Source organism: Gigantopelta aegis, chromosome 8, assembly GCF_016097555.1.
Source record: "Gigantopelta aegis isolate Gae_Host chromosome 8, Gae_host_genome, whole genome shotgun sequence".
NCBI lineage: Eukaryota > Metazoa > Mollusca > Gastropoda > Neomphalida > Peltospiridae > Gigantopelta > Gigantopelta aegis.
Genome location: NC_054706.1, coordinates 19,361,245 through 19,388,285, shown reverse-complemented (window position 1 = coordinate 19,388,285; position 27,041 = coordinate 19,361,245). Strand labels below are relative to the sequence as shown.

Genomic DNA, 27,041 nt, shown 5'->3' with positions numbered 1-27,041 from the left:
TTTTGTTTAATGACACCACAAGAGCACATTGATTTATTAATCATCGGCTATTTAGGAATTTTGACATTTACTTTTAGAGGAAACCTGCTATTCTTTTTTTTCATTGGTAGCAAGGGATGTTTTATATTATGCACCATCCTTCAGACAGGATAGCACATACCACAATCTTTAATATATCAGTTGTGTTGCACTGGCTGGAACGAGAAATGGCCCAATGGGCCCACAGATGGGGATCGATCCTAGACCGACCGCGCATCAATCAAGCGCTTTACCACTGGGTTGTGTCCCGTCCCTGATGTCTTCATATGCATGCAAAAGTACGATAACTGGTGACATGCAGCTTTAAGATGAGCAATAGATAACAGATTTTGTATAGTGCATTTTAAGTCATTCTCTATCAGATTAATAACTGAAATGAAAAATGTTATGACTTGATGGATATTTTCTATTGGGGAATAAATAAAACAAACAAAACAAATTTAGTTTACATTTATTGCCAAGTTAAATTAATCCAAATGTACAGCTTTAGTATTAACACCCACTTAAGACTGAACATTGAAAACCAATATGTATACTTTCTAGTATTTACATCAAACTTTAATACAAAACTGTTATATTGTCTACTGATATCTTAGCATAATCTATAGCCATGCATTATATATTGGTATGTATAATTACTAGTATTTTATTACTTGGGCTAAAATGTTATACACGTACATGTATGATGATAATTATAGGAAACAAAATTACATTACTTTGGCTAACATTTTCTATATTATTTAACAATAATATTTATACAAAACAAAAATACATTAGTTTGGCTAACATTTTCTATTTTATTTAACAATAATATTTATACAAAACAAAAATACATTAGTTTGGCTAACATTTTCTATTTTATTTAACAATAATATTTATACAAAACAAAAATACATTGTACAAATTTGTGAGAGGTACTGAATATAATCCTATATGAGGTAATTGGTAGATTTTTAAATGTGTTTTTATGGTTTAGACGACCAAATGTTGCTGATACTGAGATGGCCCAGTTCACAAAAAGTATGGAGAACAGTCATGTGAGTTTGTCCCATGTTGATAGAGATATACTGCAGTTTCTGCATTTATCTCATCACTTGTTAAATAAACAAAACAAAACAAATTATCTTGTCATCCAGGGCCTTGTAGATAACCTTGTTCTTGGGTGGGGTGGGGGGAGGCAGTATGGTTTCTTTAGGTGGACTTTAAGAAAGAAACATCTATTAATAAAGAGCTTCCTGTGAGGATTTAAGAAAAAAAAGTTTTTTTAAATATTTTTTTAGAAGATTGATGATAATATGCCAGCATTGAAAACGCATCAGTTATTTTAAAATTGACATACTAATGTGTTTTTTTAACAGGATAAACCATTTGTTTAAAACATTATTTCAGTACTCTGATGTTATGCTATAATGTTTTCTATGTTGCACGTTTTAGCTATTGAAAATTAATATCAAAAGGGAAATTTTTATTGAAGCATTTTTAATGCTTTTCAGTATAATAATAATAATAATAATAATAATAATAATAATATGCATAATCTACTCATTAGTAATATAGGCTACCAAAACAATATAAAATGTTAAAAGTGTGTAATAGACCCGTAACATATATGTACAGGATGACTATGAATCGGTCATTAGCAAATTCAATACCATATCTCTGCACAAACCTGATTTCAAAACAAGTTATGATAGGGTCATGAGTGTGAATGCTGGTCAACTCGCCCCAAACTTCACTCTCTGTAAATAATTGTGACAAAATTAAATACAGATATCTACAACTTTGGTGTCATTTTATTTATTAAAACTCTGCTATTATGACCACTTATTAAATGTTTGGTTTTTTTGTGTGGTTTTTTTTTGGGGGGGGGGCAGATCCTAATATCTGATAAATAATAATCTATTACAATGAACTGTCGAGCCTATTTTAACGACCTTTGTGAGTTTGTCCCTTATTTTCTTAAAGGAATGATCAGGCAAGGCTTTTGGACTCTGACTGGTGTGCATATTCAACACTATTTAATGCACATTATTTCTTAAAATATTGGTATATTAATTAAGAAAATGGTAATGCTGTGAGGTGACTAAACAGTGTGGGGCGAATTGACCAACTGCGTTGGGGGCGAGTTGACCAACTGTGTTGGGGGCGAGTTGGTTTTGGGGCGAGTTGACCTGCTCCCATGAGTGTAAGCAGCCGTGACTCGCTGTCGGGTGATTTGTCTATGGGGGAGACCTATTCATGACCACGATATATGGTTCCAACTACATCTGTAGGAGGACTGCTATTTTCTAGCATGCAGTGCTAAATACCTTCCTGTAGCTTCTGCAAACAAAGGGATGTCAGAATGTGCATAGAAAAATATTTTAAGCAGTGTTTAGAAATGCTGATCAAACTACAAGTATTTTGCATGTTAAAGGTTCTTTAAAACAAAATTTTATGACATCTGGCCAGGTGCTTATAAACCTTTACAGTCTGGACTCTAGACTCTAATAGTGTTTGAGACAGTAATGTCATGACAACGCCATACAAATTGTATGCGTGTGATATCATTAGAGATTGAGTCTGGACTCTAAACGTTTTATAAACACAGGCCCTGGAGCCACAAATGTTGGCTGCTGTTTAGCAAATTACTTTGTAAACTAAAACATTAAAGTCTGGGACAAGGCATCTGATCCTCGCTCCCATTCCTTCTCCCCTTTAGCTAGTAGCTACATCCCTATTATTGGTTTGTTATAAGAAAAAGGTCTGTGTCATACACGGTTTTAATAAAGCCTCTATCTCTTTAATTACCATTGTTAAAAATAGAGATAGTTATATCTACAAACACAACATCATGTTTGTAGTATTTCAAAACAAAGAAAATTACATTTCTTAACATGTATCCAACCCCACCTACCTCCACACGTGTACTACACCTCATTAATATAATATAGAAAGTAATTTGAAATGTCCCCGAATGACCTTTGGAACATTTACAATTAAAAATATTCCATACAGTCACAGACTAAATTTTCAATATAAAATAAAATTATAAATTGTGAATTATAATAATAATGATATTATCTTATGTAATAGGTCATAATATTTTAAGTAATTGTTTAAGATATTTCATATCCGATCATTTATTATTCAAGGTACTCCGTATTTTGGATCAGATTAGTTAATGTTCATGGTAGCATATATCGGATAAGTTATTGTTAACTTTATGTGCACATGTAGTAGGCTATCAGATCAGTTATCGTTCATGGTATCTAATACCAGAGCAGTTATTGTTCATGGTATCTAATATCAGATCAGTTATCGTTCATTGTATCTGATATCAGATAAGTTATTGTTCATGGTATCTAATATCAGATCAGTTATCGTTCATTGTATCTAATATCAGATCAGTTATCGTTCATTGTATCTAATATCAGATCAGTTACTGTTTATGGTATCTCATATCAGATCAGTTATTGACCATGGTATCTGGTATCAAGATCACTTATTATATCATTCATGGTATCTCATATCAGATCAGTTATTGTCCATGGTATCTTGTATCCAGTCTGAGAAGTATGGTATCCGGGTATATATTCCAGGAAAAGCCATATCCCCGCAGCCGTATCCTAAGGAAACCACACCCACTTGATACCATAACCCATCTTTTTCACAGGAAAATGGTCCACCAGAATCACCCTGTAGAAATGGAGAAGACAGACAGATTACTGAACCATGACACATAACAAAGCATAATGTAACAAATACATATTTAAATACCATTTTTCTCACAAGAAGTTTTCAAAATGAATCTAATGAACACTTTTTAAGTAATATTCAGTTTCTTATACATATTTAAGCACTAGGTGGCATTTACAATTAACATTTGCAGTTGTGTTCATTTCATTAGATGATTTAGCTTTTGTTGACACTATGGGGCAGCCAGTCAGATGTCCTTAAATCGATCTCCCACTGGTGGCATATTGCTGTGTGATACTACAAATCCGCACAGTGTTCTCTATCACAGTGTTCGAAATGAGCACTTGTCCGTTTGTCTCCAAAAGTGAAAATCTGCTGGGACAACCAAAATGTACCCTAATGGTTGTCCGGTGGACAAGTGAAATTGTTCAATGCAGTTTCATTTTAAGCAGTCCTTGTACTTGAATAAATCAAACCACTTATTTGGACAAGTATAAATATTGGCAGACAAGTAGATTTCTATATGTACATGTCCGGTGGACAAGTGAACTTGTCTGCTTATTTATATCGCTGTCTCATGATGTGTAAGAATAAAAGAATCATTCATATGGACCTATGTGGGATAGGGCTATTCCACCCGAGGGTACATAATTTGTTATGTGCCTGAGGGAAGAATAGCCCCATCCCACATATGAATGATAATTTTTATCCCATCCACTGAACAAAAATAAACATTTTCATAAAAATAAGTCCAAAAAGTTATATGTTTTATTATTTTTCAATATTCAAAAATATAAACATCACCATTAAAAAGAACATACCTAAAAATGGTTTATTCTAAAAGTGTAAACCAAAAATAACACAATACGTTACCTACCGAATGGCATTTTCCTTTTTTTGTTGATACTTGTAAATAAACATATCCTAAGCCAAAACTACCTACCCTGTAGTTCAACAAGATCACGTGGTGATGCAGGACAGATTTATTCTGCATGGAATGGGTCTGTCTTGCATAGCTAGGGATGGGAGTTTTGTTGAAATAATAATAAAAACATATCCTATGCCAAAACTGCTTGGCCAACAAGATCACATCAGCTTTATTCTGCATGGGCTGATGTCATGGAATGGGTCTGTCTTGCATAGCTAGGAATGGGAGTTTTGTTGAAATAATAATAAAAACATATCCTATGCCAAAACTGCTTGGCCAACAAGATCACATCAGCTTTATTCTGCATGGGCTGATGTCATGGAATGGGTCTGTCTTGCATAGCTAGGAATGGGAGTTTTGTTGAAATAATAATAAAAACATATCCTATGCCAAAACTGCTAGGCCAACAAGATCACCGCAGATTTATTCTGCATGGGCTGATGTCATGGAATGGCTAGGGATGGGAGACAGAGTTGGTCTTGTCTACAAAGTCCACTCAAAGGAACCATGAAACATTTCTGTAGATGTAATATAGATGACATTTTGCAACTGATAGACACATTTTTTACTGTTGGAGATTAATTAAAATGGTTTAACATTGATTACCAGACACGCGTCTTTGCCTCCGAGTAGAGCAGCTGCACAGAAGACCGAGTCGTCGATTCTCACTGCTTCTTTGGCCTCATGGCCGTCTGGCAGGGACTCGAACTTCTCCCTGCAATCATCAGAGTCCTGAATGGGAACCACTGCTTTGAAGGGCATTTTAGTTCCAGGAGTGTCTGTAAGAAGGGGAATCTTGAGTTAAAAACATGTTTATTGACAATGGATAAAGGATTTTTTTCAAGAGTCCTTAAAGCCTTATATGACATTTGGAAAATGATAACAAAGGTTGATTTAAAAATGGTTCACACTAGAATGTCTATGATTCAAAACAGTTCTGCGGGCGCAAGTTCTGAAGAAATGTGCGTCTTTTTGAGTGTTAGTTGTATTCATATTACTATATGTCCATCCACCCCATTTCAGTTTACTTCTCTAGTGCTCCACAGAAGTCGATGTTAGTGATATCCTGATAGTATTCACTTTCCTTCAGACAGAATTACCCTTGTCTTGTCCTTTCATGGACTGGGGAAAAGTAGGTCGATCCTAAAAATCAAGACAATATCAAGCAAATGCTTTATCACTAAGCTGTATTCAGATCCATTATTTTTATAGAGTCAGTTCCCGTACCAACCAGGGGCCTAATTCGCAAAGGTCTCTTAGGCTCTGCTAGACAACAAAGCATCCTCTTTGCAAGTCTTTTAGCACTGCACTGCGAGATCGCAAAGTTACGAGAGTTTAGTGAATTAGGCCCCAGTGCTCCACGACTAGTACAGGCTGCAGTATGTGTTGTCTTAGCTCTCTGAGAAAGTACATATAAAAGATAATCCTTGCTGATCAGTAAAAGAAATGTAATGAGTTTCCTTTGAGTATCACAATGACCAAAGCTTGAAATCCAATAGCCAATGATTAATAAATCAAAATGTTCTAGTGGTGTCAGACTAAACAAGCCAGACTTTATAGCGCCAGAAGCTGCACAACTTGCCTACAGTTTATACATGCATACATACATGCATACATACATACCTGCAGTTTTCTGTCCCCACCCAGCGACGACACCGAGACTCCCAGCGGGAAATTCTCCCACCGTATCGAGACAGATGGGGTTCACATAGTCGGACAAGACGACTGGTTGTTTGAGCTTCACAAGGGCAATGTCATTCACGATTGGACCGTTGGAAACTGCAACATAGATTATGAAACAACCAAAATTTTTGAATGTTGCTGGCATCTTCCGACCCCTTAAGATATAATGTTTATGCGGTGATCAGAGCGTACTAAACGATCTCAAGTAGAACATTCCGTCCATCTCTCCAGTAAAGGACCATCGTATACGTTTGGTAGTTACATTGCTATTTATTTAATAATGTTATAACTTGTAAACTGGATCTTGAGTTTTATGTGCATGGTAGTCTAAGTTTTTGAGAGTTTCTAATATTAAACCATTGGGAGCTTCATATAGGTGTGTCAGACAAGAATGGATCATCTAAAACTGCAACGAACAGCTAGAAATTCAGGTGTGTGCTATTTCACAACGTAATGCATAAAGCAGACCCGTAGGAACGATATCTGAAGGGTGCACAATGTGTAGTAGAGGGCAGATTGGGGGGGGGGGGGGGGGGGGGGGGGGGGGAGGCACAGACTCTAGTGTATGTGGGGGGATGATGGTGCCATCAGCAAGATTTTTATGTTCATTCTCAAGTGGGGTATAGGGCCTATATAGAGGCGGGGAACAGGTCATCCGCCCCCGGTTACTACGGGCTTGTTAAGTCGCTTTTCAAGGACATTTCAGTCTTCATATGGATAACATGCAGGGCTCACCCTGTATATTGCCAAATTAGCCAATTGCTAATTTTTATTCAAAATGGCTACAAAATTCAGACTTTGGCTAATAAAATATTCCTCAAATGAATCATTCTGCCCTGGACTGGGTCCCTGGCCTCCAGAGGCCTAACCCGGGGTGGTCATGCTCGAAACCTTAGTGGTATAGGAGCATGTTAAAAACAAAATTTGTTCCAGTGTGAGTCCTGAACATGTATCAACAAAGAGTGTCTGCAACGTTTGTAGTAGGAAAAGGTGATTCTTAAAATCAGAATAATTATAATTATGTTTTCCCTAATTATGAATGCTTGTTTTGCATAAATGTTTTAAGTTGGTACCAAATAGGGGCCAACTCGAGCAGAAGAAAGTTTGTACAGGTGAGTTATAGTCATCTTTTGTCACAATGCTTAATGTTAACATTTTGTTATCGATATATCAGCAATGGTCTAAGTACGCAACCAATTATAAAGCCTACAATTAGGCAATGAAAAAAAAACCCAACCAGGTTTATGACATATCAGCTTCAGCAGTAATTCTACTGTTGAAGATGATGCCATAAACATTTTTGTTTTCGTTATGAGACTATATATGCCTACTTGTACTCTTAAATTAATATTAATGCTAAAATTAGTTTTTAAACAATAAAACATCAAACATAATATGGCCAAACTGATGTTAGGTGTACATGCTTCAACCAGACGATCAGATTCTAGGTCGTTATCAGGGGCCCGTTCCACGAAGCAATCTTAGCGTTAAGTTCACCGAAAGTGCATAAGGTGGTTATAATGCACTTGAGGTGATCTCTGTGCTAAGATCGTTTCGTGGAACGGAGCACACAAGTATCTAAAAATGTACTTTAAACCGGTTATTTTCAATATTTTAACTTCAAAGAAGATAGGTGACGTTTGGAAAATGCGACCAAAAGGTAATTTAATGATATTGGACTTACATGTAAAATTCGGATGTTTAAAGATGTTCTCGATTTCGGGGAACTGTTCAGTTCCGTCGACGTCATTCTGGTCGTGTTCTCCTAACGCAATGCGCCAGTTGGCGGGGTCGTCCAGTCCCTGGAACACGTTCCTACTACACGTTGAAAAACAAACAAACACGACGTAGTTGAGTATTTGGCGCACCTAGGCCATTAATATTTTTGCAAACCCCCTACCATGTCCCCAAAACCACAATCGTAATGCAAGCGCATGTAAAAAAAAACCACCCATTAAACGAATTTGTATTATTGTTGTTTTTTGTTGCTGCAAAGTTTGGCGCCCTAGGCTCTGCGTGGACTAAAGCACAAGAAAAAAAAAAAAAAACCCAAACAACAAAGAATCCCCCCACAACCCCCCCCCCCCCACAAAACAAACAACAACAAAAAAAAAAAAAAAAAAAACTCCCCACCCCAAAACATGTAATATGATTCATCCATACAATTAATCCATCCAATTATTCATATTGTGACAAATGAACCCTATTAAATTTGGGACCAGTATTGCATTTTATAACAACACTCAATAAATTATGTTTTACTTAGAAGTTAGCACAGTGTTCTGTTAAATATTTTAGAATTTTAAATGATTGGAGTGTCTTGTAGGCTGCTTGTTTGAATGCTGTTCTTTTTAACTTTTGTATAAATACATATTTTTATATCCTATCATTAATGTACAGCACATGACACTGTAATAAACTAATTTATGGAAAGCGGCCCTTACTCAAAGCAGTGCGCGGCGCTGAGCAGCCACTGGTCGGCGATGAGACTGGCGCCACACAGGTGTGGGAAACCCGATCTGTGGGTGAAATCGTGCCACAGGAGAAACTGCAGGGACACGAGCCACGGCATATCACCGAGCATGATTGGGTCTCCACCCACCACCCGTTTCCGTCGTCGTCCGGATTGTTGACGAGTCTGGCCACACCCGGAAAGAGGTCCTGGAATAATACAGAAAACTAAAATATTGAAAACAAAAGAGGATACTAGTATTTGTTTAACGACATTCAGAACATTTAAAAAAATGGCTATTTAATGTCTGATATATGTGGTTTTAGGATATTTGGGGAGAGAGAGAGAGAGAGAGAGAGAGAGAGAGAGAGAGAGAGAGAGAGAGAGAGAGAGAGAGAGAGAGAGAGAGAGAGAGAGAGAGAGAGAGAGAGAGAGATGTAATAGCTGTAGCGATATTGGTTACTCGTATCAATAAAGCAGTTAAACCTTTCATTTGCACTGAAAAGTGGTCCCAAAAAGCAGGGGAAGGTGGAGGGTCATCTTAAAGATCCCACAAAGTTTTTCTTTTGCCTCAATGTCTCAAAAATGCTGTGGAGACAATCGTTTCTAGTAACAAAACAAAAAAAAAGTAACAAAAAAAAAAATAATAAAAATAAAATAATAATAATAATAAATCAGGTATATATTTGCATTAAAGCAAAATATAATGTTTATAATAAACTAATAGAATTATATAACATCATATTTACCATTACTTGCACTGGTACCTGAAACAATAATAATTTTACAATCAAAGATAAACGTAAATATTTTTATTATGAGCATTATAATAAATTAAGCAACTGCATTATTGCAGTGTATGAAATACATAATTTTAAATTAATTGTATGATAATGCTATGTTAGCTATGTTAGTCAAGTGATTCTTGTATCAAAGCATTGTGTTTTTAAGGAGACGGTCCTATGTTTATATTTTTGCGTTTCCGATTAATAATACAAAAATTAAAAAAAGATTAAACTTACATATTAAAGGGACACACCCTAGTTACGCCTAGTTGTTAACCATTACGGCCATGTTTTTCGCTATTAAACCCATTTTTTTCACAAATAAAATTGCATTTTACTTACCGTTTATTATTTAGAATATACATTTCCATTCACCTGAAGTGTTTTTTGGTAATCCTGGTAATCCTGGTTTTTGTAATACCACAAAATGCATTTTTCTTATTTCTTAAAAACGCACGCATGTTTGAGAAAAAAACGTTGAGCAGACAAGTCTAATCTATTTTTAGACGGGATATTTCCATTTCAATGTCACAGACGTTGGTATACCACGTGACCGTTATCATTTTGGTTCAAAATTATTTCAAGCAATTGGGACATGGGGATTCCCATGGTATTTATCGATATAAAACCTGCTTTTTCACTCCATTTGATAAAAACGTGATCTAAGTGTGTTACAGGTTTGTAGATTAACCAAATTATAATTTATTTTCGCTGGATGGAACTAGGGTGTGCGGCTTTAAACATACATGTATGTTTTTATTTACAACGACAATATCTGTATTTTTAATGTCTTTCTAGTGGTCCTAACATTTTTAATATACCAAATTGGATTTTACAAACCAATAATTTCATATTTATATATAATTAGGAAATAAAATGAAGCTTGAGCTGTTACGAACATTAGGATGACCAGAAACACAATGAATATATAGACATTTATATAAAGGCATATTGTCACAGACCACTGACCTATTTAATGGTCAAACAAAGTATTACCTGAACAAAAATAATTTGATTTGTCCCTAAGTGTACTTTATTCAACCATCTTCATAACCACCATACTCCATATATTAATGACATTTTGTAAAAACAATTGAATTATGGCAATGGTCCATAATTCAAAAACTAAAATTACCGAGAGGGTTGACATGGATTTCACTCCATCATGGTTCAGTTAAGGTGATGCGATAGCTAGATTTGGTTTCCAACAATTAATGTAATTTTTATTTATTATCCATTTTTAGAGAAATACGGTTCTTAAATCTTTGACAGTATGCCTTTAAACAAGGAAATATATTTAATATGTAATTTTCGTCGTTAAAAGAACTCAGTTATTCAACCAAAAAACCCACCTTAGTAACAATGACAACAAACTCAGAACAGTTTCTTTAAACAAGAAAAGAAACGTGAATATTAATTTAGCTTTCTTAATTTATTTTAATTTATTCACTTTGAATCACATTAATTTGTGTGTCTATTAAAATTATCAATGTATTTTGCTTTATTCGGGTTTCTTCTGTTATTCAGTATATTTTAAAGACACTGAATCATAACCGTCAGAGAGTGTACCATGAAAGACCTGGGCCTAGCTCCACGAAGCGATCTTAGCGCTAAGATCACCTTAAGGGCATAAGGTAGTTATGCACACACGATGATCTTAGGGCTAAGATCGTTTCGTGGAACGGGCCCCTGCTCCCCAACCCTGAAAATTGGGCATTACCCTCCTCCGTTGAAAGTCGAATTAACTCACCACACCCGAATGCGTTGACGCTGTGCAGGACAGAATCCTGACTGATGGACACACGGAGACACTGAGCGCGGACAGGACGGAGTAGAGAGATCTCTATCGTCTGCCTCGGGTTTTCAGCAGACTGCACACGTACCTGGATAGGAAATATACCACAATGTAGGCACGATACCAGTGAGGAAGGTCCAATTCGGACGTAGAAAAAGCGATAACCCTCCTCCAAAATACCTACCCTTTAAGTGTCACCCCATCACTTATTCTCCCTACCGAAGAAAGTTACTTACGTAACGGCCCTGACAGAATAGCGTGATATTATATACGGATAAAGGGCAGTTAAAAGGCTTGCAGGAGTGGATACCATAACTTAGCAAACCATCATAAGTTGGATTGAAAGACAAAGTTTTCGTTTTGGGCTGCTGTTTTCTGAAATGCCAAAGGAATTCTAATGGTGGATTACATACCCACAAAAACTACTATTACTGGTACCTAAAAGGCTGATTTGATGACAAAATTGAGACAAAAAATGAAGGAAAAGTACAAAGATGTCAACAGCTGGCGACACACTGCACCATGACAATGATCCAGTCAAAACGTCTAGGATTGCTCAAGCTGCTATCCATAAACGTGGCTGCGAGCAGCTTTATCGCTTACTCTAAAGATCAAACCTGGATCCGAAAAATTATTATCAGTTTCAGAATTCGAACGCCTGACTTCATGGTACTTGGTTTGAAGATGATGAACGCCGGAAGGCTGCAACACAAAGTTGGTTAATGGGACAGCCAGAAAGCTTCTATTTTGCTACCGTCCGTAGCTTGAAGGATAAATAGGCCAAATTCATTGATGTCATTGTGACAAGGGTGCTTATGTTTGAAAAGTAATGTAGAAACGTTTGATCTGTCATCGCTTGCAATTCCTACTTCTGCGTACGTTTTGACCGTCCTTCGTTCCTACCAGATGCAAAGCACTGTTTGTCAGTTTGAACTGAAGTGGTTCTTTAACGCTTCTTTACTGCATATGCAACATTGTAAATATTAAAACTGTATTGCAATATGTATTCTGCATTTGTTATAATGTAAATATAGGGCCGTACGTATTTATCTGGGGAAAATACGAAAAAGTGCCATCATTAGTTTATAAATTATCTAGCGTGAAAAGATCCCGTAGCTAGTTACTTTGAGCTGAGACCCTAAAATACCCTGTACATGTATGATGTAGTGAAATAAATGTTTTACAGTCGTATTGTAAATATAAGCTACTTATGCACTGAGCCAGCGAAAAACAACACAAACTAGAAGAAGAAGAAGAATAGGAAGAAGAAAAAGAAGAAGAAGAAGAAGAGGAAGAAGAAGAAGAGGAAGGAGAAGAAGAGGAGGAGGAGGAAGAGGAAGAAGAAGAAGAGGAGGAGGAAGAGGAAGAAGAAGAAGAAGAGGAGGAGGAAGAGGAAGAAGAGGAGGAGGAGGAAGAGGAAGAAGAGGAGGAGGAGGAAGAGGAAGAAGAAGAAGAGGAGGAGGAAGAGGAAGATGAAGAAGAGGAGGAGGAGGAAGAGGAAGAAGAAGAAGAAAAAAAGAAAGAAAAAGAAGCAGAAGGAGAAGGAGAAAAAGAAGAAGAAGTAGAAGAAGAAGAAGAAAGTTTATGTACTGTAATTATTTCGGAAAACCTTTGTGTTTGCTCCATCTGTCTACCAACATTCAAAATTTTACATATTTTATAAATGCAGACCACAAACATGTTTAATAAACTAATATACTACTGCTTTTAAACAATTCAAATTAGCTGTTAAGTGTTAATGCTATTAAAAATAACTCTTGCCACTTGAATTATAATTTTATATGTGTTAATTACACGCAAAAAAAAGACAAAAAGACTGGTTAGAATTACATATTCATTGGCATTGAAACAAAGCTAATCTCACCAGAAGTTTAAAAGAGTACACATGTATAAATCAAAACTGAACGTTACATTCTGTATATTTTAACAAGCCCATAGGAACCGGAGAAGGGAAACTGTTGGGGTTTATATATAGTGTATGCTTATTCACTTCAAAAATAGTTTCTACGAGCCTGTTCAATGTGAAAAATATATTCTAAACTTAACAGCTTGGAAACAAAACATGCACACGCAAATAAAATGTACGTTTTTTAAACAGACATTGAATTGGCAGAAGCAAAACAATTATTACTTTCTAGAAATATGCAAAGAAAGATTAGCACATGGCGTCACAACAAACTTTCTAGAAATATGCAAAGAAAGATTAGCACATGGCGTCACAACAAACACTACTCACTTGTTATTTATTTTCCTGGAATAAAACATAATTCCATCTGAAGCGAAAGTGCTGAATACAATGGATTTGTTGTACTTTAGTGTCTATCGATTATTGTGTTTTCGTTTGAACCTAAATTTGTGAATATAATGATGTTCGTTTGCAATTTAAAAACGAAACTGTTGAAAAATGAAAATATTTTATCGTTTACCTTTTGTTTGGTTTATATAAAATGTTATCCAGTATTTCATTGCAATTGTCTAAAAGTAGGAAGAAAGTTAACGCAAAAGAGGAGTTTTTAAAAATGTCAGTTAAAATTCCATGCATAACTTGTTTTTATGTTATAATCCTATATAATCACTTTGCAATGGATTTTTACCGATATACTCAACTTTTACAGCTTTTGGTGTCTTATATAGCAAGAAAATACCAAAATTACTATTTGTTCTGCCATTTTCATAAAAGCGAAATTTCGAAACTGATACTTTTACCCCAAAATTGACTTTTCTTCCTAGATATATTGTACACTAAAAACCGCCTGGGTATTTCAGAATAGGTTTGCCATTAAAAGTACCCAAATATTTCATTCGCGTTCTGAGATATGATTTTTTAAAGTGCCCCCAAATAGCCGTTGCCATGACAATCTTTGAGAAAAAGTTTGAATAAATGGAATAAACAAATTAACAATTGCATTGGTTACAATTTTCACTTTTTGAAACAAATTTCTAGCTGTACATTCCCTTTTTTAAAAGTAAATTACACCCCCCCCCCCCCCCGTGCTTTTACCCCCAGAACCATATATTTTACCCCAAAAAGGTATAAAGCTACCACTTGGGAATGTCCATCAAACGGAAAAATGTGCCCAAGGCGACGTTCTTTCAAAAAATATATTAAGCCTTTGTCTCTCAAAATGGTACCGACATGTGGACTAATAGTTTGGAAGAATAATAAGTCTTGATTAAGCTATGCACAACGCTGTCTGAACCAGTGAAACTGATATTGCCTCTTAAAACATACCACGTGACTTTGAGCTGGGCAGTCATTGGGTGGATTATCAATGCCCGGGATGAAAATAATTAATGGCCGCCGTCGTTTCTTTCTCCAGGGTTTAATGCCTGAACAGGAAGATGTCTTTGGGGAGCTCAGTATAAATTTCCTGCGTTTGTGAATAATCTGCCAATAGAGGAAACCGTCACCGTGTGAGATCACGTGGAATGGTATCTGTAATGACACTGAGACACCAAAATGTGCATATTTGTAGAAACCATGTACAGACCATCAGTTGGCAGTAATGTGAAATGCCACCAGTCAGTCGGTCGGTCGGTCGGTCAGTCAGTCAGTCTGTTGTCAAGCCAACCAGCAAATCAACCAACCAGTCAGTCGAAGTGGCTACTCAGCACCCAGTCAGCCAGTCAGCCAGCCACCCAGCCAGCCAGCCAGCTAGACAACCATACAGATAGGTAACAATATAGCCAGCCAGCCAGCTAGACAGCCAGTCTAGACAGACAGTCGTCACGTTTTTCGTCTGTCTGTCTGTCTCTATCTTTGTCTGGTAGTATGTTCCTTCCTCCTCTGTAATTTGCCAAACGTTTTTATTCAACAACAACAAAAATGCAACAAACAACAACAAACATATGAAAAAGACAGAAAACGTCTAATCACGAGCACAAGCACCGAATAATTAATTCAAGTAGCGTAACAGAACAAGACGAACAAGCATAAATTTACTACCATGCAAAAGACATTGCAAATGACAATTATTTTTTACAATCTATTAAAAATCAAAATAGCGAAAGGACGCGCTCTCTCTCTCTCTCTCTCTCTCTCTCTCTCTCTCTCTCTCTCTCTCTCTCTCTCTCTCTCTCTCTCTCTCTCTCTCTCTCTATATATATATATATATATAAAATAACACTAGTACCTATTTTACTTTCTCTTCAATCGCCTCAAGGAACTAACAACTATCATGTATGTGTCATAACAGGTATATGTCACCTTGTAATATAACATGGCATAGTATAGTTCCATCTCGTATCTACATTATCATACCCTGCCAATGGCATCGTCTTCAAGAGGGACAAATTCTGAGCACGTGCGGCTGTATTCGATCCTGAGATTGGCTCCGTCATGTTCCGCTGGGGTGCTCAAAGAAACGACGAGTGACGTCATGATGCTCTCCGACTGCAGTCGCGTCATTATGCCAGTCCGTCCACTTGCGTCTGTCAGAGGTTCCTGTGACGTCACATCCAGATGTTTCTGGCAGGATTCTACTTCTGCAATTGAATGGTCATACAAAATGATTTGGCCTCTGGTGTGCTTCTCCTTTAATTCATCCACTGGCACATAGGTTTAAAAAAAAATCTAAAAAAATCTAATGCATACAAACAGGGCCGTACCAAGCCTGAAATAAGTATGGTAGCAATGATGGATGCATTGGTACTCACCACATCCTAACAGTTCTAATCTCAGTGCCGCTCGGACTCCAGCAAACTGCATGGGTATCACTCGTATACACCGAGCTACTGTGACGTTGTGAAACAGCCGTGTCAGTGTCACTTCGTTACTAGTGTTAGTCCAATATGGCTGAAATAAATAAAACGATATATATATACACACACACACACACACACACACACACACGAGAGGCCGTTAGATACAAAATTGATCTTACAGCCAGTTGTTTTAATGCGTATCTAACGAGTTGTAAGACAAATAGTATCCAACAGACGAAAGTGAAGTATTATATTTGTTATAAATATATTCTCGAAAATCAGATTTAAACAAAATTTAAAAGTCTGTTCCACCTGAAACGTATTGACTAAAAATATGGACTTACTCTAGTATAGTTGACAAACGTGACGCAATCTTTACTAAACTGCATTCTAAGGGAGACAATCCACGACTCTTCAACTGGCGACCCTTGCGTCTCGATACCAGTGATCAGTAGTGGCCGTGGTAACGTTACCTGCAACGTAAACAGAATTACAGTTAACAGTCTTGAAAATGATTCGCGTACCTTTAATTAATGCCAGCGTCCAGCCTCTATGACGTAATGAGTTAGGCTTACGCGTATAGGATGGCACTTTTCTGGGGTGGGGGTAGGAATTAACTCTGAATTTGAGGGTTCACTGATTTTTCCAACATAAACACTTAATTATGCGACAAAAGAACAAAAATGTTAGAGAACATTTCACCACCAGTTAAATATATATGAATATTATTACACTGATTATTGTTATTATATTTTATATTGAACATTATGACCATTTTCCATATAATTTAATTAAATATGTATTGTACATGTATAATATATATTTTTTATAGTGATACAATGATAAAATAATACAAAATGCATGTTAAATATCAGTACAGTTTCATAAACTGTTTAACAAAATGTTTGTATCGACTTTCATTCGTTCATATATCTTTGTCTCACACCCAATTGCCGAGTTCCCTCTGTGCTGGGGTGTCGTTAAACGTTAATTCATTCGATCGCACTGCAAAGAGAACTTACTGGCCTCTAAGTTTAGATAGCCATCGGATCTGACTAACGCTAGTGTTATCGCTTGTACAGGTGACCTTTCCTTCCACCATTCAAAACGTCCTGATACGGATCTCCCAAGGAAGTGGCAGTTCTCCCAAGTACGAATACCTGATAGTGAATCTTGGAAGCATTCACGACTTCGCCTAACATCCTTTTGACTCTGCATTGTGTAGAGATACGATTTTGATAAGTAAATACGGTTTTGTAGAACTCAGATTGCAAAACCTGAACATTGGAAAGCTTAGTTCCATTAATCTTTAAGAAAGCTCAATTTGAGTATTTTATGCACAGAAATATAAAATGCCTAGCACAACCCCCACCCGTTGATCCGCCCCTAAAGTTGTCTTGATAGGGATATTTTAAGTCCTCTGTAGTGCAGTGGGTGATAGGGATTCTTTATTACTAAATGTCACCTGGAGATAGGAGTCACTGGTAATTTCTGGTAACGTCCACGCAGCCGGCCCGTTCAGTCTGACGTCACTGGCCACACCCTCGGATGCTGTGAAGACAACGCCAGCCAATGGTGAGATCGCGTCATTAGCAAGCCCCAGTGGAGATTGGCATGAGGTAGGAACAACCTGTAAACAATCAATTAGAAATAATCACGTGGGAGATGGTTTGGGTGGGGGTTGGTGGTGGGGATGGGGGTCTGATGAAAGAAAAGAAAGAAAAAAGAAGAAGAAAAAAGAAGAAGAATAAAGCCTAAAACAAATGAGTTTTTGTTTCAGAAATTGATGGAAAATGTATTCAGTTCAGAATACCCCCCTAACCCACCAAAAACAGAAAAGAAAAAAAGAAGATAAATAAATAACAAACACACATACACGCACACATAGAAACACGCGCACACATAGACATACACACACACACACACACGCACACACACAGACACACACACACACACATATATATATATATATATATATATACACACACACACACACATACACACGCACACATACATAGACACACACAAACACACACACACACACGCAAACACACACAAACAAACACACACGCACGCAAACACAAACACACACAGACACACACACAAACAAACAAACAAACATAGCCTATCAGTGTATACTGGAATACAAATACGCATATCGCTTTCTGAAAGCAATTCAATGTATGGTGAATTTTTTAAATGTAATTTATGTGGTGTTATAATTTCATATTTTAGTACCGAGAACGTGGAATATATAATTTGTTATAATACTTTGCAATACAGAAGAATACAGATACAGAAGAGAATCACAAAACAGGACCGAACAACTGGAAAATTCCTAATCCTTCGCGTTCGCTTATTTGCAAACCATTCCGCATTGTCTTTTGCATTCGCATGGTGGAAACGGGACTATTAGATGTCAATATGGCCCGTTCGTACGCACTCACATGATGGAAAAGCACCCCTACTACTTTTCGGTCGGAGTAACCTATGTGGTGACGTGCTCTCTCTCTCTCTCTCTCTCTCTCTCTCTCTCTCTCTCTCTCTCTCTCTCTCTCTCTCTCTCTCTCTCTGACATCTAATAGCCGATGATTGATAAATCAATGTGCTCTAGTGTTGTCGTAAAAACAAAACAAACGTTAAAGGATCTCTCTCCACCCTCTCTTTATCTCGGTTTCTGTCTCTCGGTCTCTGTATCTCTGTATCTTTGTCTGTCTGTCTGTCTGTCTGTCTGTCTCTCTCTCTTTCTCCCTCCCTCCCTCCCCCCCCCCCCCCCTCTCTCTCCCCCTCTCTCTCTCTCTCTCTCTCTCTCTCTCTCTCTCTCTCTCTCTCTCTCTCTCTCTATCTATCTATCTCGCTCTGTGTGGGTGTGGGTGTTACTCTGATAACTCTATCATCTAGAACATGCCAGCAATTATCCCATTCACCACACTGCCGTGGTCACGAACATTCATATTTACTTCTGACTCCTTTTTTGTTTTCTCATAATGAGAACCAGTTATAGCCTACTAGTCATTAGTTTGTTTGAGCTTAATATCAGCATTAATGTTTCTCCGACATCAGAGATTAGCCGTACGTGTAGTTGTTACTTATATATAATTATTTTTAACCACATGTGGATATTAAGCCTTTTGAGCATTAATATCTTGATAATTGTAGTGATTTTGTCGACAGTGGACTCATTAGCTGACATGAATACCTTTTCATTTGCTTTCTGGCCTTATATGTAAACTTATCTGTGTTTTATTCTCGCTTTTCACGTTTATAATCATGTCCTGTGAACATGATGTATAGAAAGATTTATTCCTGTTGATAATTAATCCGTGAATGCATCTGTCAACACGATGACATATCATTGACACGGTAGAGTTAAAGTTAAGTATTTTGTTTTGTTTAACGACACCACTAGAGCACATTGATTTATTGATCATCGGCTATGCGATGTCAAACATTTGGTAATTTTGACATATAGTCTTAGAGAGGAAACCCGCTACATTTTCCCTTTGTAGCAAATGATTTTTTATATGGACCATCCCACAGACAGGATAGCACATACCACGGTCTTTGATATACCAGTGATGGTGTACTGGCTGGAACGAAAAATAGCCCAATGGGCGAAGTGTAATTGGTCAATATTTAGATTATTATTTATAGATGAAATGCCACCTGGACATGGGAGTCCACGCAATGCTGTTAGATCTACTGGTAGACCAGTAGAGCTAATTTTAATCAGATTGCCCTACCCTGAATAGCGTATATTGAAAACTGCACAGAAACCGTCTGCAGCTTACCATGTCAGGTGTACCTCAAAACAGGTTTTGGAGCATGAACTATGTCAAACATTTGATAATTACATGCTCACAAAACAACTATATCCAAATATACTACTATTTTATAAATTTATATTATTGCAAAAATCCAAGCAGCGAAAGGGGTGACGTCACAGTTTAAATTTGAAGTACATCTCCATATTGAAAAAGAATTGGCTGGTGTTTTAATAGCTATGCGATGAAGGTTTTCTTGAGTTAATCATGTAAAGATTATGTGTGGGATCGATGTAGTTATTTGTAGTGTCAAATACATGTAAGAATATGACACTTGCAATTTTGAAAATTTTGGGAATGCACCTTTAATAGGATATAGATGGTTGTCATTCAAAATACCATTTCTGTAACTGCAAATTGCTCTACACTAAATTACTTTCCCAAAATTAATACTTTCTAAAATCTGACTAGGAGTTGGAACTCTTGGTAATCAATGTAGCATGATACGGAATTGATGCGGGATGTAGCTTTGTCCCTCGGTGGACCCATTCTCTGATTGTTTTTCCCCGTCCCAATCAGTGCTCTACAACTGGTATATCAAAGGCCGTGGTATGGCTTGTTCTGACTGTGAGAAAGTGCATATAAAAAATCCCTTATTGCTAATTAAAAATGTAGCGGGTTTCCTCTCTAAGACTATATGTCAGAATTACCAATTGTTTGACATCCAGTAGCCGATGATGAATAAATCAATATGCTCTAGAGGTATCGTTAAACAAAACATAATTTGGGGAGTTGGGAAAAATTACAACGGAACCATCGAGTTGGTCATGTTCGTCGTGACAGTTGATAGTCTGATCCTAGCACAACATTGTTTTATGGTTGAACTCTAGCAGAAATGTTGCAAATTTGCAACAACCTTCTATTTTGTTATTCCTTTTGTACATACTGATAGATGTTCACAATAATACAACACTGGAGTTGTTTCTTTCAATATAGATAATAATTGTTTTTCCTTAGGTTAACTTAAAATTGGTAAAATAAATTGTTGTTTTTTAAAAACATTTACAAAGAAATATCGTACCTAACTTCTTCATCTCAAAGATGGTGGGAGAAGTGACTTACTTAGATTTACAAACTTTGCCTAGATTCACTTTCGAGATAATTTGTTGCACGTTCTTAATGCAGAGTTTCAAAACTATTTATCTTAGAAAAGACACTATCAATAGCATAAAAACTTCAAGTGGTTATCTCTGTTTTTAAAAAAATGTATTGCGTCCTATGAACACTGCGTTTAAAAAAAGCCAAATGTTTGACATCCAATAGCCGAAGATTAAATAATCAATGTAATCAACTGGTGTCGTGACACAAAACAAACGTTAATAAGTTGCATTATATGTTATACAAAAGAAGAAATGTACATACTCTGTCAACCCTGTTTGTCTCTTTGTCTATCTTCCTGTCTAATATCCGGATATTACACGACATGCCCAGGTGTTGTTAAACAAATATTCCTTTCCTTTTATGCTAGAGTTAGACTCTCAACTGTCACGACGAGGTTGGCCACCTCGACGATTGCGTTGTATTTTCCTCCAACTCCCGACTTACGATGGGTGAGCTAAGATTAACAACTAATCGGTCGTAGGAGATGTATATGATGAGAATATAAGTAAGCGTGCTCAGAATAGCAACCATAAGCGTACGAGACGGGGTGTGTGTGTGTGGGGGGGGGGGGGGGGGGGGCGGCAACTAATTCTGGAGCAAAACTTCAAATTCGGGCAAAAATTATACAGATATTCAAGCAAATTGGGCTAACCTAAGACCTTTTTACCATGTATTTCCATCCTTGTACCCTCAAAATTAGTTGTTATCCATGTAAAAATGCGTAGTGATTCGTTTGCAACTCTATATAGCTGTTTGGTAGTAATACTAATATGATTAAACTGATTGTTTTCATATTCGAGTATTTTCTTTTGAAGGGACATTCCTGAGTTTGCTGTTTCTGGCAGTCTTAATATTTGTAAGAAGCCCAAAAACGGATTTTATCTTCAAATAATTTCGTATTTTTAGGAAATAAAATGAAATTTAACCTAGTACAAATATTAGAACGATCAGAAACATGTTTAATATATAGCCACTGATATTTTATGTATAAAAATATATTTGATATATAATTATAATCGTTAAAAAGTCTCTGTTAGTCTATAACATCTTTAAAATTGCAGCAAACTCAGGAATGTCCGTTTAATTCGGGCAAAACTAGCCAGCCTCCCCCTCCCCTAACCACTAGAAAAACATGTAAGCCCGTACGCCTATGATAGCAACTGGACAGTCGCAGAAATCGTGAAATCAGAAATTTGGCCAATCTTGTCGTGGCAGTTCGTATTCTGACACTAGCATTACACGTCATCATTTCAGTAAACAAAACATGGAAACCTGAACGCGCGAAATGCGATGACGTTTTGTGATAACACAGCTGAGTGACCCTAGATGTGTGAATACATTAACCCACTAATGTGATAGGAATACAATGGCCTACTAGATGATTTAATATACTACGTGATTTTATTACATGTACGACTACATACAGAGCACTAGCTGCAGGTATCATTGAAAAAGTACCCCACTCCCTCCCCACACACTCAATTATCTCAACCCACCTGTAAAAAGATGGTTTATACATCTTTCTTTTTTTTAAACAGAAAACAACATTTAATATCCGACCCAGTTTGTTCGTCTTGGGTGTCAAAAATTAACAAATATTTCATTTTTACTTGTATTGCCTTTTAAACCATAACAAATAGTGTGTATATGTGTGAGCGTGCGTGCGTGTATGTATGTATGCGTGTGTATATGTATACGTGTATGGGTATGTATGTATGTATGTATGTATGTATGCATGTATCTATATATCTATGTGTGTGTGTGTGTGTGTGTGTGTGCGCGCGCGCGCGCGTGTGTGTGTATGTATGTGTGTTGCGTGTGTGTGCATGTATGTGTGTTGCGTGTGTGTGCATGTATGTGTGTGTGTGTGTGTGAGTGAGTGTGTGTATGTATGTATACATTAATTCACATTAATTTTCTTATCGTCGTAGATTCATTTTAACATTCAGTAAACAGGCGCGGATCCAGGATTTTTTAATAGAAAACCCGTTGTAGTTTTTGAAAATAACTTTGCAGTTTTGTGTGTATTGTGTATTGTGTAATATATATTGTTTCACCAAAAATAGGGGACCTGGGCCCCCTGGGCCACCACTGACTCCGCGCCTGTTAAAGCATACTGCGGTGTGTTTGTGTTACAAATAACGAGATGACGACATACTTGTGGCAGTTGACGTTAACCGTTGGTGGAGATATCACACACGTTCATTAACACTGTAGTTGAGTTTGCATTTTGTGTTAGTAAATGATGATTTAATAATATATTGTAAGGCGCGATCGTAGCTTTAAGATGTTCACATATTATACAATAACAGGAATAGTATAACTGTCTTTAGATAGATATATATATAAAAAAAACCCCACCTACACTGTATATGGCGCTTCTCTCGACCACTAAATACCGTGTTTGATACTTACTAACAATTCTGTGTAATGATGAACATGGATTAATTGCTACAAATTAATGCTTTAAAAAGGAGAATAAAATACGAATATTGGTTTAATGACATTTCGACACGTATTGAACGAACACTATTTGGCATGCAACTTGTTCTAAAGTATAAATGAGGAAACCCGCTGTCACCATAAAAGGTCACACCGAATAGTAGCATGGGATTTTTAATAAGCGCTTTCTCACAAATAAGACGGCACATGCCACGACCTTTGGTTGAGGTAGAAAAGATAATAGACAAGAAAACAAAAGTAATAAAATAGTTATCATAACACGCCCAAGCAATAGTTGTTTTGAATCCCCTACCTCAAATTTCATTTCCCTCCTTCTGTCTACTAAAATAATACAGAAAAATAGTTTTCATAACACCTGTATGGTTTCACTATTTCCAATACCGTTGGTTCCTATCGACGAGTAAAGCATGCAGTAGTAAGTGAATAATTGTCATTTTAAGCAAGAATAGCATATGAGACATTGTTTTAAGTAAAAACGATAACAATAGTTTTTCAGATGAACCCTATCATCCCCCTCTCTTTCATTCTCTGGCTCTATCTCTGTGTGTATGCGTCTCCCTTTTCTCTCCATCGAAGTCTCTTTGCATCTTTCTCTCCCTCTCCTCTCTCTCTCTCTCTCTCTCTCTCTCTCTCTCTCTCTCTCTCTCTGACTTTGTCTCCCTCTCTGCCTCTCTCTCTCTCTCTCTCTCTCTCTCTCTCTCACACACACACACACACACACACACACACACACACACACACACACACACACACACACACACACACACAGACACACATACCACTGACACTGGATCCGCCCACTGAACCAACAAAAGTAAGTGGATATCTCACCGTCTCTGTGTCTGGTACGCAGACGATTTCCTTCAAGAACACCAACAGAGTAACAAGACCCGCGAAGTCCATGCTTGTTTCCACAACGTCGAGCCCAGACACCACAGCCGTAACTTTATCTAGATGTTCCTCGTAGAACAAGTCTCTTTAAAACTACCAAAGTCGTCATTGCACGGAATCTTTCATCCCCCACCCTACCCGAGTTGTGATTCGCCAGTTCGTCGCAGAGAGGAGAATTTATGCTGGTAATGAAACAACGAGTGTTTCTCCGCGGTGCTTCATTAATCCAACTTTAAGAGAAAGCATCTGGTACATCTTTGCCCGTTTCCAGACGGTCCCATATCGGCAAGGGACCGATCAAAGTTTACTGGCTCAAAATGTAATGGAGTTGTCGTGTCGCGGCTCCGTTGTTAGGATTAGTATTTTAAATGAATGTGACGCGTGAATGGGTTAAATGTACTCCTGGCAATTCGGAATAATGGCATACGGTGTACTAAGAATGAGAGAAGGAAATGTTTTGTTTAACGAACGCACCCAACACATTTTATTTACGGTTACGTGACGTCTGACATATGGCCAAGAACCACAAAGATAATGAGAAAGGAAACCGCTCCATTTGAGTGGTGGCAGCGGGGTTACTCTATCGTTATCTCTGTAGCTTTTGTGCCCCACACCATATAACAGTAAAACAAAAATGTGTTGCGTGCGTCGTTAAATAAACATTTATTTCTTTCTTCCCCACCCCGGTTATCAACTGCTTTAATTTGGGTCCCAACTAATGTTCTTCGAGTGTCTTTCGAAAGACGCAGAAAGTTCAAATATGTCTGACAAAGTGTCAGAAATAAACATTTATGAAGTTTGCTTTTTTTTAACAATACTACTAGAGCACATCGGAGGTCTAATAGGAAAGGAAATGTTTTATTTAATGACGCACTCAACACATTTTAATTACGGATATATGGCGTCGGGAGGTCTAATAGATGTCAAAATGTTAAAAGACGAACCGTAGATGTGTATTTTGGTGAACTATCTTTAACCATAAACTATATTTTATGTTTCTTCTTCTCTTATCTCTCACTTTTTCCTAGGGCGGGACGTAGCCAGTGGTAAAGCGTTCGATGAACTATTTCTCGTTCCAACCAGTGTCCCGTGACTGGTATATCAAGGGCCGTGGTATACTATCCTGTCTGTGGGATGGTGCATATTATAGATCACTTGGATGACATCTAGTAGCCAGTGATTAATCAATCAATGTGCTCTAGTGGTGTCGTTAAACAAACAAAACATATTTACTCTCCTTTTTCCCGTCTCTCTATGTGTGTGTGTCCTCTTCTTCTTCTTCTTCTTCGGGTCAAGTGGAACTTGAATTACTTTATAGAACAATCTGCATTGTAACTATACCACTGACATTACGATTCTACATCGGTGTCCTCCCATTTTGCCTACAAACCCACTTTGCCTACACCCATTTTGCCTACAACCCAGTTTGCCTACACTCAGTATGAAAAGATGATATCCCCAGTTAAAAGTGGAACATTCCATGTATGGTCCCTATGTATAAAATAACATAACAAAATAATATGACAAACACATATTTTATTATAAAAACGATTAACATTACACAACACGATCATTCTCCGCATGTAAACACGGCTAGACACCGATGACGAATATTAGTTATATAGAGCTGAAACTATTCGGATTTTAGGTAATTGTTCGTTGCACATGTCAGGATTTTAGGCATTATGTTCCATACGATTTACAGTACATATAGTGCCGAAAAATATGAACGAAGTAACTTGAGGTTTACCGTTCCAATTCCCGTATTTTTACATTTAACATCAATTTATACCATTTAATAAACTACCAGCTTTGTTTAAGAAAATACAATAGTTAATCTTTAAAATGCAATGATGATGGCAATGTTTGGTGTATTCTGTAGAATGCAGTGGTTGTTTATAAACAACATGTCAAAAATCAACTCAGCGGTTTTGTCCACTACCCCAGACATCTGGTTTTGTCATAAGATAAAATAAAAAAATGTACAATTTAGTTGTTCTGTGTATTCATTTAAAATAAAATATCGAAGGTTTTCTTGTTTGTGTTTTACTTATTTATTATTACTAAACAAAATTTAACAGCCGATACTTTTAGCTAGCAGATGCAACCTTCCCCCTGTGTTTATTTGTGAAAGCAAATTTGACTATTCACACTGAATTCAGCCATATTATAAACCATGTACAAAATGTTTTAAAAATCAATAGTGAATTAAACATTAGCACTGGAAACCTTAGATATAGGACAGATAATTTAAAAATAGTTCCGAAAATGTAACAAAAATAAAAAGGAATAAACTTAAAATGTGAACAACCGACTCTAATATCAGAATACTATAATAAAATAACCAGTGCAATGTGATTAATTTGTATTCCTTGATATTAACGGTTCTATATCTCAGTTACAAATGACATTTTCCGTTAGTTTTAGATTTAACTGCAAACGAATCGATCCCATACACAATATTTGCATATGTAACTCAAGAATATCGAAATTGTAATATGCTTATACCGTGTAAATTCCTGTCTTTTTCAAATCGTAAAAAAAATCTCAAAGACAGCAAATTTGACGGCAACATTCGTATAGGCTGAAAATATATACATGTATATAAACACCAGTCATTATGATTACCAACGTAGCTCAGGGGTAAAGCGCTCTCTTGATGCGCGGTCAGTTTAGGATCGATCCCCGTCGATGGGCC

General features: G+C 36.9%; 1 protein-coding gene across 1 annotated transcript; it reads right to left on the bottom strand.

Annotated features, from left to right (window-relative positions):
• Positions 1-818: 818 nt before the first annotated feature.
• On the bottom strand, positions 819-24,581 carry LOC121379919 (transmembrane protease serine 11D-like). The gene is made up of 12 exons (XM_041508602.1): positions 24,284-24,581; positions 17,530-17,694; positions 16,409-16,537; positions 16,017-16,155; positions 15,622-15,845; positions 11,316-11,448; positions 9,530-9,547; positions 8,773-8,989; positions 8,013-8,146; positions 6,269-6,424; positions 5,252-5,424; positions 819-3,717 (listed from the first exon to the last, which is right to left on the bottom strand). The coding sequence occupies exons 1-12, from the start codon at positions 24,353-24,355 to the stop codon at positions 3,556-3,558; spliced, it is 1,722 nt and encodes a 573-aa protein (XP_041364536.1). The 5' UTR covers positions 24,356-24,581; the 3' UTR covers positions 819-3,555.
• Between the last annotated feature and the right edge of the window lie 2,460 nt (positions 24,582-27,041).

What these genes read in the sequence shown, in the direction of transcription:
- LOC121379919 (XM_041508602.1), bottom strand. Translation starts at nt 24,355, where the DNA reads ATGGACTTCGCGGGTCTTGTTACTCTGTTGGTGTTCTTGAAGGAAATC. An exon ending in AAGACGATGCCATTGGCAGG is followed by an intron (nt 11,449 to 15,621) that starts GTATGATAATGT and finishes TTTCCTATCCAG; the next exon opens with GTACGTGTGCAGTCTGCTGA. An exon ending in GTGGGGACAGAAAACTGCAG is followed by an intron (nt 5,425 to 6,268) that starts GTATGTATGTAT and finishes CCCTTCTTACAG; the next exon opens with ACACTCCTGGAACTAAAATG.